The sequence below is a fragment of the Poecilia reticulata genome, linkage group LG1, assembly GCF_000633615.1.
Source record: "Poecilia reticulata strain Guanapo linkage group LG1, Guppy_female_1.0+MT, whole genome shotgun sequence".
NCBI lineage: Eukaryota > Metazoa > Chordata > Actinopteri > Cyprinodontiformes > Poeciliidae > Poecilia > Poecilia reticulata.
The window spans coordinates 3,824,731-3,842,314 of NC_024331.1; the positions used below are offsets into that span (position 1 = coordinate 3,824,731).

Genomic DNA, 17,584 nt, shown 5'->3' on the forward strand with positions numbered 1-17,584 from the left:
GTGTGTGTGTGCCTGCGTGTGTGTGTGTGTGGGGGGGTGTGTGTGCGTGTGTGTGACTGTGCATGTGTGAGGCCATGTATGTGTGTGTGTGAGAGAAAGCCCCTCAACAGACTCGGCTCTAAGAGGCTGATCTGCACTGCAGCACCGTAGCAACAAAACACTGGGGGAATGGTAGCAGTTGCTAGGCAACAGTGCCGTGTTGCATTTGATGTCGTCCAGACCCAGATGTGGATAAATGCTCTCAGCCACACGCGCGCACACAGACTCAGAAACATACGGTCACCTGATTAGCATAATCAATGACTGAGCATTTGAATAATGCATGATTTAAAGTCACCTTTGAATAGAAGAAGACTGATTTACACTCATTTAGCTCATTTATACAAGGGTGTGGGATAATAACTGTACTCCCCCTTGTGGTGAGGGATTGACAGAGCAACCAACTTCAACAATAACTTCATCCGAGCAGCAGCATCTACAAAAATTACTCTTACAACTAGATACCAAATTTCCACTTCTTGTTTTGTTTATGTGTAAGGCAGAGTTATTATTGCAGCACAGCTAGCTGCTAACAGAGTCTAGAACAGGCTTCACAAAAATTGTTTCTTCAAAGAGAGAGTGTTTATTTCTTCACAAGCTCTTAAGCAAGAATATGATACAAATGGTTATTTGAGAAATGTGTAGATAAATAAATTGCAGTCATATATAATTAAACCTCTATTGGGCTCCAGAAATTATGACTGAAAAAAAATACAAAGCATAACATTTTAAAAATTATTAATGAATTCTGTGTGGGATACAAAATATACTTTATGTATTTTTAAGTTTCACCTTAGTAGCAACTTTCTGATTTTAATCTTATGAGATCAAAAGTCAGATTTATTTTTTTCAGTGGCCCTAGTCATCTTCCATACTATGTAACACATGTGTCACAAAGTAATGTTAAATTAATGTTTAATGTAAGGTGGGGGTTTGTCTAATTCAGCATATCATGAAAAATGTAGCTAATTATTTTACGGAAAGATAGTCAACCCTCTTGATACAAGAAAATGAGAAAATAGACGTTCATCAATTAACTGTTAGTTGACCGACAAGATCAGTCAACTTTAGATTAAGTCATTAATCAATCACTTGAATCCTTGGGGTATAACTAATCATTTTACATTTCACATTGTAAAATTATTAGTATTCACGTTACTTTAAGTTTCTGCCAAATAAACATATCAGACAAAATACATATTAAAAATGAATGCTTTTTGCAATCAACACACCTTGAGGGGCTACCATGAAAGTTTATCACTGCTCTGTGGAATACAAACCCCCATCATCATGAAGAGGATGCTCATGGTTGTCTATAACTTTCCTGGTTTTATGTAAAATCCTTCTTTGCGTCGTCATCTCCAGAGGTTCCACAGCAGTAACCAGAACACAACCAGAACAGAACCAGCCTTCTTCCTCAGGTTATTGAGCCTTTTTAAATTCCAGGCTCTGATGCTGTTGCCACAACAGATGTGGACAGCTTCATTCTGGCAACTCAAGACCAGACTGTTGTCCAGGTGAACACGAAGGTATTTATACTCCTCCAACACCTTTACTTCTTCTCCCATGATGGAAGTAATGCTAGATCTAATCGTTCCTCTCGAAATCTATTGTCATCTCCGTTTTCTTCACATTCTAGATGAGATGACTGTTCCCGCATCATGCCTCTCTGCACTCAGCCTCTGATGACACCTAACAACTTCAGAGTCATTTGAGTATTTCTGTGGGTGGCAGGGCTCTGACTTGTGCTGGAGTAGACAGAGTGAAAAGGAATGGTGAGAGTACAGATCCCTGTGGTACTCCTGCATTGCTAAACACCTGGCAACACACATGACCCGTCACATCTCGCAAACGCGGTCCGTTTATCAGGTAGTGATGGATCCAGGCAATTGCTGAGGCCTCCACCTGTGTCTTCTCGAGTTTTTGACAAAACAGATAAGTCTGAATTGCGTTAAATGCACTAGGTAGATCAGAGAACATGATCCTCACAGTGTTGCCTGCTTTGTCCGGATGACAGTTGGTTTGTTGAAGCAGGTGTATGATGGTGTCTTCAACTCCAACTCCACAGCAAACTGCAGGAGGTTCTGACATGACTGCAGGGGGGCCAACAGGAGTCTCTCCAGGGCCTTAATGATGCGGGATGTCAGGACAACAGGTCTTTAGTCATTAATGGCTGATGGGTGAGTATTTGTAGGCACAAGGCAAATGTAAAAAATATTAGCTTCACACCATTCAGTAGCAGAGCAAACAATTGTCCAAAAAAGTAATGGGTCTGGCAGAAAAAGAGGAATCAGTCTTTAAAAAAAGAGAGAACTTACCAGAATTTAAGGAACAGAGCTTCTCCAACAGAGCAGTGCTATTCTAGAACGTAGATATATAATCTTATGTTATCGTTTTATTTCATTATTTTTGTATAAGATTTCTGGGGTTTTTTTTTGTTAAATTAAAAGGCTTTTTATACTTAATGATGCACAGGTGTACACTGCTGCATCAATAAAAATGACGTTGTAGCTTTCTCAATTGCAACGAGTGACTAAAGGGGCAGCATTATGATTTTGTTTAGGTACATGGTGCCATTTTATAGCACAATCAAGTAAATATGTCACCTTCAGTTGTTACAGAAATGTTATATATAAAATGTTATATATTGAATATGACCGATAGGAAATTTGACTTCGTAATATGATGCCTTGAAATTGGGCCTCTGCCTCTTTAACAACTCCAACTCTTTCTGAAACTGCCCCTGCAGGAAGTCATCACATCATTCCTTTACTAACAATTTTACTAGCGATGCACTAAGACGTTGTTTGTATATTGAGTAGATATGCAGTTCTTCCAGGTGTTTGCTAATTGCTACTGGCTAGTCTGAAGGAACTGAGTGGGGGACGGCTGCTCAGTGAGGCGGAAGCTCTGAAGCTTGGAAACTACAGCTCAGAGGAGGAGCTGTGCCTCAAAGGAGGTGCTAAGTCCAACCAGGTGTTTTGCACAGCTGAATGGTTGCCATGGGAGATTAAATGATTTCTGAAACAAGCATGAAAGAATCAAAGCAACACTCCAGGTATATTTTTGATGAGGGAACAACATTACAACATGATGTAAAGCTCAAAAAAGTTGATTTTACTTCAAACTGCCCCTTTAAATTAAACAGGATAATAATAATGAGAGGTTTTGTTTGCATCCAGTAAACGGCCTGTATTTTTACAGCACATTATCAAGTCAGATAAAGTGCTGACTTGGACTTTACACAACATTCAGCCATTGACCCATTCACAGACTGGTAGCTATTTTATAGCCACAGCTATAGACTGACAAAAGCCAGGCTGTTACATAATCAGTGCCACAGAACCCTCTGACCAAAACAAGTGGGAAACGTGGGTGAAACGTCTCGCCCAAGGACACAACAACCAGATGGACAAGCAGGAGAAGGAACCGGCAGCCCACCTGAGGCAAAAACTGCAAAGAGATCAACACATTTCTTCCACTCTGTTTCCTTGTTGTTGGTTTTTCTTAAATAGTTATACTTTTTATAGCTTAACATAATGAAACTGTTATAATGATGTTACTGTGATAAGCCTAATTTCACCTCACTCTGTGAACTCAGCTGTTTTCTTAAGTGATTTATGATTCTTTTCTTGTTGAATACTCTGCAGCCATAAGCTGATACTTTACAGTGCAAATGAGAGAGATAACTAGTTGTAATATATACTTTTTTAAATAATGTTGATTAATGAAATCCTTATCATTGCATTGCTGTTCTATTGTTGGCCTGATGGAGATCCAGGACAGATGGAAACGGTGTACATAAATAAATTTTCCCACTATAAAGAACCTAGGTCTGCTTTTATCCATTAGTTAAGAACATTTGAAGGTCGGCAATGTATGCGACTCCTGATTACATACACAACAGAATCTTCACTGTTGTGCAGCTTGCTGATACAGGAAGGTAGTTTTTCTTGCCACATAACTTTTCAATAAATATAAATAAAAGTTACACAATTTGAGCGCTAAATATTCACAACCCAGCTGCTCTGGCAGCCAGACTCTCCAAACAATTTTTTTTCTTAAACTTATTGTTTATGTTACCTGTCTCACCTCTTCTCCAGTCACCGACAGCACGCTGCGGCTCTTCTTCATTCTGATTGGCTCGTTCTGGGCCCCAGGGCGGAGCGTTCCGGAACCCAGGCAGCAGAGCAGGTGGAGAGCCAGGACCGGAGAGATCAGAGGTCACCGCAAAGCTCGAACCGGGGTCAGACCGGGTCAAAACCGGCCCCCATTGGAGCTGAGTCAGCCCAGCTAACAGCAGCGCCTGCACTGTCTCTTCAGCCCAACTCTTTAGATGGATCAAATCAGGCGTGTTTCTGCTGTAAAACAGTAAAGGGGCATCTATCTACCCCTCAGAGGCTCCAAGGTGCAAAAAATGTGGGCTTTTTACCCCAAAGCCAAAATCAGAGGCAAAGGAATTAAAAACAATTGTCATCCCGATAGATGAGCCTGTGGAACATCCAGATAAAAATCCCAGACGACGCCTCCTCAAATTCTTCTCGGCACGTATCCAGCTCGAAGAGTGGATCACATGATGGCTACGGTAAATGAATCCTGCCAGCCAGTCATTTTCCAAACCATCCGGAAACCAAGAGAACTTTAAAAACTCTGCATCAGGTCTGTAGCGACTCTCAGGTTGGTTTTCTGTAATGGGACCGGTCACTTGGATCCAATCTCGGCTGGGCAAGTCTCTCTGGATTTTGCTGCCTCATCTGGGACATCAAACTCCAAACTCCTGATTTGATTTGATGAAAGACATCCTTGAGTCTTCTCCTTAGGAATAGCAAAACAAAACAGAAAATAGGAGTTAGCATGCAAATAGAGCTAATAAACTGATTTTATCTTTATGTTTTTATTAATCAGTAGTGTAGCTACTCTTCTGCTTTCATATAGTGAAATATTTTCTATAATATACAACAAGATAAAGCTTCTCTCCATACAAAGATTTAGACTACTGGTAGAGTGTTTTTGATAAATTAAAGTGCTTGAAGGAAAGGCAGCAAGAAGTCCTTTGTTTTCCTTCAACTTCTCTTGACAAGATCTTTTTCAGTTTCTCATATGTATCAGTTTCATGATCCAGAAATCCAAAACACTGCTGCTGGTGTTCTCACTAAAACCAGGAAGATAGAGCACACCCCCCCCACACACACACACACCCCCAGTGCTAAAGTAATTACACTATCGCTCAGAGAATAAATTTTGAAATACTTCTATTAGTTTATAAATTACTGTACAGTTTAGTACCAAAATACATTAAAAGATCTGCTGATGTTTTGACTAGGGCTTTAGACAAAATGTAATGGTTATTGCTTGTTGCATAATTTGCTGCTGTATTATGTTTTTATGATGTAAAGCACTTTTAACAACGTTGGTGCTAAAATATGCTACATAAACTTAACTTGAACAAATGCTATATTTTGAAACATCTATGTCAGTTCTTGTAAATTGGTTGTTTCATTATGTCAAAATTTGGACTTTATTATTCTTTCAACCTCTTATCTCGCCCAATATCTTACTCGAAAAAGGAAGAAAGTCCAATTGCATTCACCTCAACTACTCGGGATTATGAAAAAATATTAGGATTTTTCTACTAGGCTGTTGGTCATGTTAAGAATAATCTGTGGACATTTTCATTTCTGCACTAAATTTTACAGAAACGCTGCGGCAAGTTACTTATTTGCTTGGTGAAAGTAGCTGCATTTCCATTACAAATGTATGAAAAACGTAGTCAATCTTTGCTAGTGTCTAAAAAAACGCAAAGTTATTTCCTTTAAATAAGAAACACAATTTAAATCACACGTGAATAAATTTGTTCATGCCATAAATCATTAAAACACATACTTTGCCAATTTGTCAATATTTGCTACTGTCAAAACAAAAAACAAAAAAACCCCGCACAATTTCGCAATTGCTGTGTTTCTATTAAATTAAAAGCACTCTGTTAAAATAACACGTGAATATGTTTTTTCAAGAAATGTCTTAAAACATGCCGGGCCATCCTACTCCTACCACTTCCTGTCGTCGTCTTCTTCGTGGTTTATACCAATAGCAACATCCGGTTGTCGATAATGTACGAAAAGTGTGTTTCCAATGCAGTTTTGCGAAATAAATCAATTTCTATACAACCGATAAAACACCTCATCCTAGCGCCATTTTTTAAATAAATAAACTAGTTTTTTTTCTTTTCTTCTTCTTCTTCTTCTTTTTAATCGACGTGTTTCCATTAAGCGAATTTATTTTCGAAATGTCAAATGGCGCGATGGAAACGCAGCTACTGTGAACTTGGGGAAATGATCTAGTCTGTAGTGGGATTGTCAGAGCTGTGTGGCTAATTCTGAGGAGATACTGCAACACCAGAGTTCTCTGATGTTATATAATTACTCCGAGCAATCCGCGTTGACCTAATTCCATTGGATGGGACAGATTCAGCATATCATGGTGCTTCCGATAAAAGACACATAGTGGTGGAAACGACTTTTACCGGGGTCACAGAGAACACACCCTCCCAGTAAAAAAAAAAAAAAAAAAAAAAAAGGTGGATTTGGGGAAGGAATGGGGGAACCTTCACAGCAGAGTCAGCGGAGATGCACAGAGCGATAACAGGTCTGAGGAGAAATCAACAAATGCATAGTGACACAGTGACATATATATGGACAGACAACAAGGAAAACGAGCACATACTGGCATGCACACAATTCCTTCTCCAGCAGCTTATAAAATCAAGCAGCACTGCATCAACATGCATCTCGACCACCAACCTGCTGTTCTGTTACCAAACACTCAAACGTAAATGAGAAATAAATAAATAAATAAAAATCAACCGTGCATACATGAGGGGGGCTGTCCTGCTTTCATGTCTGCACACATACAGCAACAAGAGGTGTGTGTGTGTGTGAGAAAGCCACACGTGCACACATACAACCCCACACACGCGCAGGCTGCAGGATGAAGGAATAATAATAATGGGATGAAAAACACTCACCTTGATCGCCGAAGATCAATGGGAAGAAGGGCTGGGCCTTGTCTTGCTTTCACTTGTCTCCTTCCGTCTCTGTCTCCTGTTCGTCCGTCTGTCTGTCTGCAGACATTGCAGTGTATCACCAGAGAGAAAGAGAGGGAGAGAGAGACACACAGAGAGAAAGACAGAGGGAGAGAGAGAGACAGAGAGACGGTGTGTGTGTGTGTGTGTGTGTGTGTGTAAGGTGGAGAAAAAACCCACTCTCCGTTCTCATGAATATCCGTGGCTTCACCAGCTTCCCTCCTCCCTCCCTCCCTCCAGATCTCTCTCCACTCTCCCCCTGCCACAGTGGTCTCCCCCAGCCGTCCCCCCTCCCACCACCACCGGCTCCATGGAGAAGCCCATCCACATCCACCCTCCCGCACAGTGTTGTCCATTAATCCCACACAACAGTCTCCGCTCCTCCTCTCTCCATCGTTATACCCCGCTGTTTCCCTTGTTTTTTTTCTTTTTCTTTTAAAAGGCAGAACATGTTTTTCTTTTTATCAGTAGCCGTCCTATCTGAATAACCAGCCACCTTCTGTCACACTCACACAAAGAGCAGGTTTTTATTGACACGCTACCCATATATAAAAGAAGAAGAAAAACAATAAGCATCCATGTCTCCTAGCAGCCTATTCTGTCCTGTTTCTGTGTCCTTTCAAAGCCATTCAAGGACATGCGGTGGGTCGCTCTAAAACACCAACTTACAACAATCACAGTCTTCCTTTTGTTTAACCATTTTGGAGGAAATGTGGATGTGGAATTTAAGATGAGAGATGAAATTACTGAACAGGAGGATTTAAGCTTAAATGCTCACAGCTACCCAATAACAAGCCCTTCATTTCTGCATGTAAATTAGGGGTGGGCGTTTATTGTATTATGTATCATTTGTCGTGACAAATTTCTTATCATGATAAGAATTGTGACTTCTTTGTCACAATAAATACCAATTAATGATGTTTAACTAAAAAACTGATCCATACTGTCGGGAGTGTTAGTTTTACTATTTTCAGCACAGTTTGATAAAAACATCAATAAATACCAATATATTTGAAAATTGCAATACAAATCACAATTCTTTAAGTGACTCACCGTATTCTAAAGAAGCACATCTCTAATGGAAATGTTTTCCAAGAAGAGTATTTGTACTTGTGGGACTCCCGTCACAGTCAAGCATAAAAAAGACGTAATACGTAGTTCTTTTCGTCACTTTTATTGGTTATCGCAATAGTACCGCAAAATATCGAGATAAAGCTTTATGTTCACCCCTAATGTGAATTTCAACTGCCCATCTTTAATTTCCATACCATAAGTGGAGATTGTGATGACAAACACTTCTATATTTTAATGGTAACGTAAATGCAGCATGCATCAGAATCAAGAATCGGAAAGCTGGACCTTAACAAAAGTATTTATTTATTTCGAACAAATCATACAAAAAACAAAAATGCACCTAAACAAATACACACAATAAAAACAATGTTTTGCAACATAAGACTCAGTCATTTTAGCTATTTGTCTGAAAAGGAGTGATAACTTTATGCTTTTTTAAAATTCTCACCCCTTTATGTTATCCTTCAGTATTCAACTGAATCTTCTAACAATATTCCATAGTATTTTACTAAATATTTACATCCTTCATCTTCCATACATACCATATTTTCCGCACTATAAGGCGCATCGGATTATAAGGCTTGCCTTCAATGAATGGCCTATTTTAAAACGTTTTTCATATATAAGGCGCACCGCATTATAAGCTCATAAAATAGAAGACGCTAGAGGTTGGAGTTACGTGATGCATCCACTAGATGGAGCTGCACTCAAGGGAATATCAAGAAAACTGTCCGACTCAGGTCAGTGAGGAGAGCCTTCTGCGACTGGGCCGGGACGTGGGCGGACGATGGTCACCCTTCTCCGTTCGCGCACAGCATGTTCATGGAGAACATGGTGCTAAATGATCTGCAAACGACCTGATTATAGACGGTCAGGAGGTAGATAGGTCAGTCAAACTTTATTAATAGATTACAAACCAGTGTTCTGACAACTATTCCAGCATGCACCGCACGCTTCTTCTTCTTTGGGCGAAAATGAAGTTGGCAGCTGCTTACCGTAGTTGCTAGACCTGTTGTGGCTCAATATTGGTCCATATATAAGGCGCACTGGATTATAAGGCGCACTGTCAGCTTTTGAAGAAATTGAAGGTTTTTAGGTGCACCTTATAGTGCCAAAAATACGTTAATTTAGAAATATATTTTGTACCTTTTACTGAATATATTTATACTTGCACATTGCTTTTGTTCCAATGCATACTGCTTGACCTTATTCATGTTTTGTCACGTTACACTTTATGGCACTGTACAGGGAATAGACAAAAACATATGAGACATCATTGTGAAGTGGTTTAAGTGGGGGAATGTGTTTTACTTCACAAATTTGTATTTTATGACACAGTGGAAAGAACAAAAGTGTTAAGGGATCCTGTGTATAAGTAGCTTGGTATGACCTATCATTTTTGACTTACGTTTGTGTTCGCCATTCTTGTTTTCTTGTGTTTACTGCTAACCTGTTTCTAATTTAAAATCAAACATTGTCACTTAGACAAGTTCTTATTTCATGCGATCAAATACAAATTCATCGTCATCGACATAATTTTTTCCGTATTTTTTAAAGTACAGTCAAACAGTTGAGGTTCGAGAGTGGAAATATCAGCCTGGATATATTTCTATGATGAAAGCCTGAAGGCTTGTAGTTTTCTGTGACAAAAACTAAATTGCAGTTGGGAAACTTGAACCTATATGATCCCTCCGGGTCTCAAGACACAAACACGTATTGCCAAGTACTAATGAAAAAAACAAGACAGCCCACCTTAGAATGCACGTAACGTTTTTAATTCAACAATCTGATAGAATGAATAGAAAAAAGGACCAATTAATACTTGTCCAATTTCCAAATCTACATTAACCTTTGTAATATCGAACATGGTAAAAAGGCTCTAATCTATCTACAGTTGCTTTAATAAAACACACTATTTGACGATGCACAAACATGTTCTGATGTGTACATTGAAAATGCCACACGCCTTCACGACAGTACAGAATAAATGAAATGTGAACAAAAACCAGAATACTTTGCAAATAATTTTATATGCTGTGAATACGACATGAAACTGTTAAGTTCTTACAAGCAGGTTTGTTTTAAATTAGATTTTTGATAAAAATATTAAGATATAACACATTAATCAAAGTTACAGTTTTGTTGTATAGTGTCTATACAACATCATCTTTTAGACACACTAAAAACACAGACAGCTACTTAACGATGACCGAGTTTGGTTTTCGTTTTCTAATCTTCCTCCTGTAAGTCAGGCACCCACAAGCCTGAGTCAATGCATCTCTGCAGGTGGCATCTTCCCTCCTGTTAAACAAGGTCAACAATTACAGAGGGAAACCGTTTAGTTACTAAAAATGATTATTTGTTAAAGACATGCCAGCTCACCTCGGGGTTCAGCTTGTTCATCACGTCCTGCAGCATCTCGGAGCTTTTCTCATCAAAACTCCTCTGCATTTCCTGCAAGACATGAGGCGCCAAAGTGCTGACAGGAAGCAAGAGGCCTCACACGGCGAGAAAACTTTATCCATGTATACTGACCGAACAGCGGTCTACCGCTGAGATTCTTACAATGCTACGTTTAAAATCTCAGAATGTGATCAGATAAATAAGCTCTTCAGTTTTCTTTGTTTTGGAGGAGGCCGCACTTCGGCGCGCAAGAGCGTGACGTATAAACTGACTGTTCTCCGGAAAAGCATCATTCAGGACCTGGAAATCATTACAAATAATGACTAACGATTATTTTAATAATTGATTATTCTGATGCTTAATCAGTTTTAAAAATATATATAAATCTTCTGCTGATTTTTAATTTAATCAATTAGGCATATTTTATGTCATATTGGAAATGCACTAAAGGTGCAAATAAACGCAATTCAATTTTTTTAAATTAAGTGAACGCCTGATCATTTGCAGCAAAGGATTCTTCTTTACTTAAAATCCTTCCAACATCAACATGAGAAAAGCTCAGCCTCTCTGCTTGACTTATCATTGATACAGTGTAGAGCTGATTATGTTTTTGATTAACCAATTAATAACTGGATAGCAAAAAGTGCCTTGAAGGATTTTATTATTATTATTTTCGTAAAGATATTAAACCAGGTGAAGCTAAACCCATACTACTTGATACGTTTCCTGTAGGACATAATTCTAGACATGTTTGGGGGTTATTTTATCTTAAATGCAAAGTGCATGTATTTTTTGTACAGTTTTATCTTATGCCTCTGATTATGTTCTTTCATGAAATGGCCTTTTTGAGTCTCTACACTCCAGTTAATGATTAATCAATCACTGAAATAGTTGACAATTATTTCAGTAAGTGATTAGTTAGGATGTATCCGAGTAATCAATCATTAAATTAGTTTATTAATCAGGATGAATCTGATTAATCGTTTAGTCAGTAACTGAAATTCATTAAGTATTGACAAAATCTCCTTGCGTTATCACTGTGAAGTCTGCATGCCTCTATACGATTTTCCTTAGGCAGTCCCTCATAGACCTCTACCAGGTCTAACCCTCCAGGACCCAGTCTCTTCTGCCTCTCCTCCTCCTCCAGCTCCTTCATCGTGCCCTCCATCTGAGCCTGTGCAGACCTGCGAACCCGCTCCTTCAGCAGGTCCAGCTCTCGATCAAAAGCATTCTGGTACTGTTCGTTTTCAGTCTGACGAGAACATACAACAACGGGATAAAGAAACCCACCCAAACAATCCTTAAACTTTTTCCTTTAACTACGTCTTGCACGGCAAAGACGAACCCTGATGTTTGAGAAGAACTGTCTGAAGCAGCCTCTGGGGTCGACGTTCAGAGTCCGAGCCAAATCCAAGATGAACTGCATGACGATGGCTTGGTGTGTGCAACCTGCTCCATGAGGGCATGTTTCTACAAGGACGTGCATCACTCAGCGAGGCTCGACTGTGATATTTATTGAACTCTTTCAATGGCACTCACCTCAACTATCTCAAAGTCGATACAGAGAATGACGAGGTAATTAGCACTCTCTTCACACACCAGATGTGGGTTGTCTGACAGATACTTCTGGCTGTCGTCCCAACGCCGCAGCATACCTGGTACAACCGCATAAACCGACCATCAACATAGCAAGTTCAGCGTCCCTTTTGCAAAACAACTCAAGCTCAGCCGTATGGAGGGAAGAACATCCGTCAATATCAGTTTTCAAGTCATGCCATTGATTCTTTGCTGGATTTAGGTCCGGACTTTTATTGGGCCGTTCTAACAGATCAATGTACTTTGCTCTAACCTTTCCATTGTAGCTCTGGCTGTAGGTTTACGGTCAATTTCCTGCTGAAAGCATTAGTCCAGACTCTTTTGCAATCTTAGTGTTAGAACTTTCTTCCAAAGCAGAACGGATTATCCACTGTTACTATCTGAAATGTTCTTAATGGAAGAGAGGTAAACAAAATATAGGAGGCCAGTGAGCATTTCAGAAATCAATGAATCAGGATGGTTCAGATTAATCGATCACTGAAGTAGTTGAAGATTATTTCAGTAATGGAACAATCAGGATGAATCCAAAATATAGGCGTTGACATGAGATATCAATAATGGCATGAAACAGAAAATGAAAGAAGAAAACATTTTAAAAAACTGTTTTTTGACATTTTCATTGACAAGAAAAATAAAATGGTTCACACACAAAGACTTGAACAGGAAGAGAGTGGAAGCGACAAACTACAGAGAAATCTTCAAAATACAAATCAATCTTACCAAAGTGTTTCATTTCCTTGGCATGCTTCTCCACAAAGGTCTTGTGCTTCTCTACCTTTTCCTGTTGTGTTTCTTTTTAAATTTCAGGTTAAATGTTGAAAACACTCCACAAACAAAAAAAAGAGGAAAAAAAACAAGATCAAGTCAAGAGAGGAATCTGACAAATCAACAGCCACCATATTCACAACAAGAAACTATCAAATTCATCCAATCATTTTTGGAAAACATCAAAATGCTCAGTCAACTGGAATAAAAATTGCATTAAGGACGTGACTGTCTATCCAGGGAAAAAAATGTAAATTAAATGCATTTAATAGAAAATTTAAATAGAAAATACGGTACATTTGGAATGGCAAAAACCCTTGTCTTAAGAAGGATCATCTGCGAAAATCAAAGCAAGATGGGGGTCTAGTCCTTCCCAATATCCGACACTATTATTGGGTATGTAACTTGTACTGTTTGTCTTTTTGGATACACTACAGCTCCAATGATGGTGGTCCCATTTAGGTGAAGATGGAAAAATTCTCATGTGTCCCTTTATCAATGCCAGCTTTGATCGGGGCACCCTTACCTTTACCTCTTAAACGTACTTCCTCTAACCGCATAATCTATAACTCCCTGGCAATCTACTCTCAGTTTAGGAAACACTTTGGCCTTCGTAGATCAGTCTTTCCAGCCCAATTGCATTTAATAAACTTTTTCCTCCTTTGCTGCAGGATGCTACTTTGGGTGTGTGGCAGAGTAAAGGCTTAAAATATTTTAAGGACCTCTATATTGAAAACAAATTTGCTTCTTTTGAGCAATTGTCTAACAAATTTGATTTACCAGCCTCACACTTTTTTAGATATTTACTGGTTAGGCATTTTATTACCTCATCTATGTCAATATTTCCTGATAAGCCTCCCGATAATGTAATCGATGAGTTGATGTCTTTCGACCCAACAAGACGCAAAGCGATCACTTCCTGGATAAAACTGATCTCCCATTTTGATTCCCGATCCTTTGCCATAATTAAACAGCCCTGGGAGCAGGATCTTCAAATTACAATTAGTGAGGCAGTTTGGGCTGATATTTTGGGAAAAATCCACTCATCATCAATTCACTCATCATCAATTCAATCATCAAAATGGCATTTATCAGTAATAACACATTTTATGGGAAGAGACAAAGTAAGTGCATAAAACCTTTTATTACCTTATAAAGACTGTGGGATAAAAAAAATGGTGATTGGACCATTTTTTTTTCCTGGTAGTCAGGAGGATAAGTGACAGATGCAAATTAGAGGAAGCCACACTATTACACATGTTTTGGAACTGCCCAAGGATACAGATATACTAGGCTGGTATTTGTGAAGCACTGCCAGCTGTTTTGGGGGTTAAAATGACTCCAAACCCACTCATGCTGCTCTTTGGGGTTACTCCTGAGGGTCTAGGTTTACCTACAGGAGGCAGGAAGGTAATTGCTTTCTCAACTTTGCTAGCACGCCGCCTAATTCTCCTTAGATGCTGCTCCGCCCACAGTGTCAAACTGGATAAAAGACGTTCTACTTAACATAAAACTAGAGAAAATCAGGTATGTGATGAGAGGTTCTGAGAATAAATGTCATAAAACTTGGAAATCGTTTATGACTTTTTTCAATAAACCAACAGAGGTTCTGGAATAGCAGACCCTGGAAATTTTGGCTGAGCAGTGCTTCAATAAATCTTGACACAAATTTTTGTATGGTCTTAACTTTTTAGTTTTTCTTTTTGCTGCACACTTTGTAGGTGACAGTATTTAGGGGAATGCTGGCTGTTTATTGGGTGGGATGTGTTTGTGGTTTTTATTATTGTTTGTTTGTATATTTTGTCTTTCCTATTCCTTGGAAGAACTTTGTAAATTAAAGTGAAAATGCTAATAAGTATATTAAACACAAAGAAAGAAAGAAAAATCAATCCATTTGCCATACAGATTTTACATCGTGCTGGAACATTATTTGCTTAATTATTCTAATATGGGATTGAAATGCAAGGCTAAGCTAAACTTCTGACCATGCCAAAGAGATGAATTTAGCAGAGTTCCACCAAAAAGGTTTAGTAATTGATACAATTTGGTGTTATTCTTGGGCTCAAACGTTAAGCTTTATGCATTATCTCGAATACACCTTTTTTAAATTGCATCTTCTGGTAAGTTGTTTGCTAAGAAAGCACTCATGGAAATAATATATTTTATTTATACAGTGCTTTACTACTAGTAAGTAAAGTTACAAACAGAACACTAAGTACAGCAAACAAAATCATAAATGGAGAACACTTAAAAGAGCATGTTAAAAAATAAGAAAAAGAGAAAGCTATGGCCACTAAAAACATAACATTTCAAGCCTGGTTCAGCTCTGTTTGCCTGAGAATAATTCAAATTTGAAGACATATTTGATTAACTAATAGTTGGATCGATTTCTATCATTTTGTGGGGGATTATGCTGGAAAAGCTCTATTTCAAAGTATCTATATTTTGTTTAAACACTAGTTTAATGTATTAAAATGTACATAGCATTATAAAAAATATATACAAGACATTGATAGCTGTTTTTTTCAGTTGTTTTTATTGTTTTCTTTCTCCCCACCCCCAACATTTAAACCCTTTTACATGATATTAAGCAGTGGTCCTGACGAAAAGTATTTAGCCTCATCTAAACGGCTTACAGATCTCTGCACAACACCCGTTCACCAAACACGAGCACTCTTCCTTTGCTGCATATAGAAACTAACCAGTACTGGGACTCAAAACTTCACAGCTAGAACAAATGTCTCTGCTGACCCTGTATGGCAAGCCGTTTTAACATAAATTAGGTTTTACCGCACTTACATTCCAGATATCTCAAATAGTTTTGTGACTAGACGTTTTAGCGATTTAAGATATCTCTAATTATATTTCGACTAGACAAAATAACTATTTGAGATATCTCTAATTACATTCTGACTAGTCGAAATGACGTCAGATTTACCATTGACTTGTATGGAGACTTCAATTCAAGATATCTAAAATGAATTACTGACTATCTGAAATACATATTTCAGATATCTACAATTATGACTAGTCATAAAGTAAATTCAAGATATCTCGATTTTGTTTTTGACTAGTCATAATTCTAATTAAAGATATCTCTAATGATCTTGGATAGGAGAAATGTAGTTTTGACTAGTGAAAACTGAATTATAGATATCTTAAAAGCAAATAACGACTAGACAAAACTAAATTAAAGATATCTTGAATTGTAATTTTGACTAGTCAAAATTCCGATTAAGACATCTAACTGAACTGGAGATATCGAATTACACAGCTTTTCTATTTTAAGATATTTTAAATTGACATTCTGACTAGTTAGAATGACATTACTGATATCTTGAATTAGTATTCTGTCTAGTCAAAACGTCCCAGACTTACGGGACGTTTTATTAAATTTAAAAGTTTAATAAAACAATGAAAAATAGAGAAAACGAAAAAAGATATTTGAAGATGTCCTACTTTCATGTTGAAAATGGTTTGATAATAGGAATTTTAGCTTTTTAAAGCTGTTTTTAAGTGCATTCGGTTCGTCGGAAATGAATAAACAGGAAATTATTTGCAGATGTCAGAAGCAAAGTTTATAGTTTATGACGTTTTGCTGTCTCCGCATTTCAAACATTGTCGAGCTCTTTCTAATTTGTGGCATTTACTGACAATTGTGTGCAAGAAACATAAAATTCTGGAGGCAACTGTTTGGACACCTCAAAGGGGCTTCCACGTCATTCTTAATTCACATATCTAAAATTGTAATTTTGACTAGTCATAATTGTGTTGAATATATCTTAAATCGTAATTACGGATATGTGTCCCGTCAAAATGACAGATCCAGTGACGTCATTTGAGATATCTTGAAAGGAATTTTGACTGTCAAAATGTAATTGAAGATATCTTGAATTATTATTCTTACTAGTCAGAATGTAAATACAGATATCTTAAATTACTATTCCGGATAGTCAAAATGTAGTTTTGCCTAGTAAAAATGCATTTTTAGATATCTGGAATGTAAGTCAGACGAAACAGAATTTATGCTAAAACGGCTTGCCATAGACCCGGTGTCTCATTCCGAACAAGCTCGGCGTGTCCACGAACGGACTGGTGACGTCGTCGGAGACGTAGATGTGGTCCCACACGCCGTAGTCGATGCTCATCTTCATCTTCCACCTTTTTGCTTCAGACTATAAACTCTGGGGGACGGAAACACAAAGCCACTACCGAAGTAAAATAGGCACGTTCGTCTGAACGGATAGAGCAGAAACAGATAGCTTAATCCGCTTATACGCGCGCGCACAGAGTCGGTTAAATCGGGCGAACACATCAAAGCAGTTCAACGGAATCGCATTTAAAGTAACGACCGCGAGGTTCTTCTTCTTCTTCTTCTTCTTCTTCTTCTTCTTCTTCTTCTTCTTCTTCTTCTTCTTCTGTACAAGGTGCATAACGCCACCTAGGTTAGATGTATGGCGAAATCTAATCCTTATCCACTTGGATGTAAATTAAATAAAATAAATCCAATATAGCAGTTATGTTCCAACTTAAGATTCAGAACCATCAATAATATATTTTTAAATAAATATAATTCTCTGTTTTAAATTATTTCGAATCACTGAGGTGGATCCTGATTCCTTCCTG

The 17,584-nt window shown here is 38.1% G+C and overlaps 1 protein-coding gene and 1 pseudogene across 3 annotated transcripts in view; both read right to left on the reverse strand.

Moving 5' to 3' along the window:
* Window positions 1-7,222, reverse strand: part of LOC103456889 (cAMP-specific 3',5'-cyclic phosphodiesterase 4C-like) — a 22,083-nt gene extending 14,861 nt beyond the window's left edge. The window contains exons 1-2 of one of the 3 annotated variants that reach the window (XM_008396841.2): window positions 7,064-7,222; window positions 4,132-4,854 (exon numbers count right to left, since the gene is read on the reverse strand). In XM_008396841.2, the coding sequence (XP_008395063.1) occupies window positions 4,132-4,173 (42 nt within the window). In that variant the 5' untranslated portion in view covers window positions 4,174-4,854; window positions 7,064-7,222. Of the gene's footprint in view, window positions 1-2,028; window positions 2,150-4,122; window positions 4,855-7,063 lie in introns of those variants that run through there. The other 2 variants (XM_008396768.2, XM_017306430.1) reach the window with 2 other exon arrangements.
* A 2,166-nt stretch (window positions 7,223-9,388) lies between these two features.
* LOC103462570 (hsp90 co-chaperone Cdc37-like) lies at window positions 9,389-17,317 on the reverse strand (annotated as a pseudogene).
* Between the last annotated feature and the right edge of the window lie 267 nt (window positions 17,318-17,584).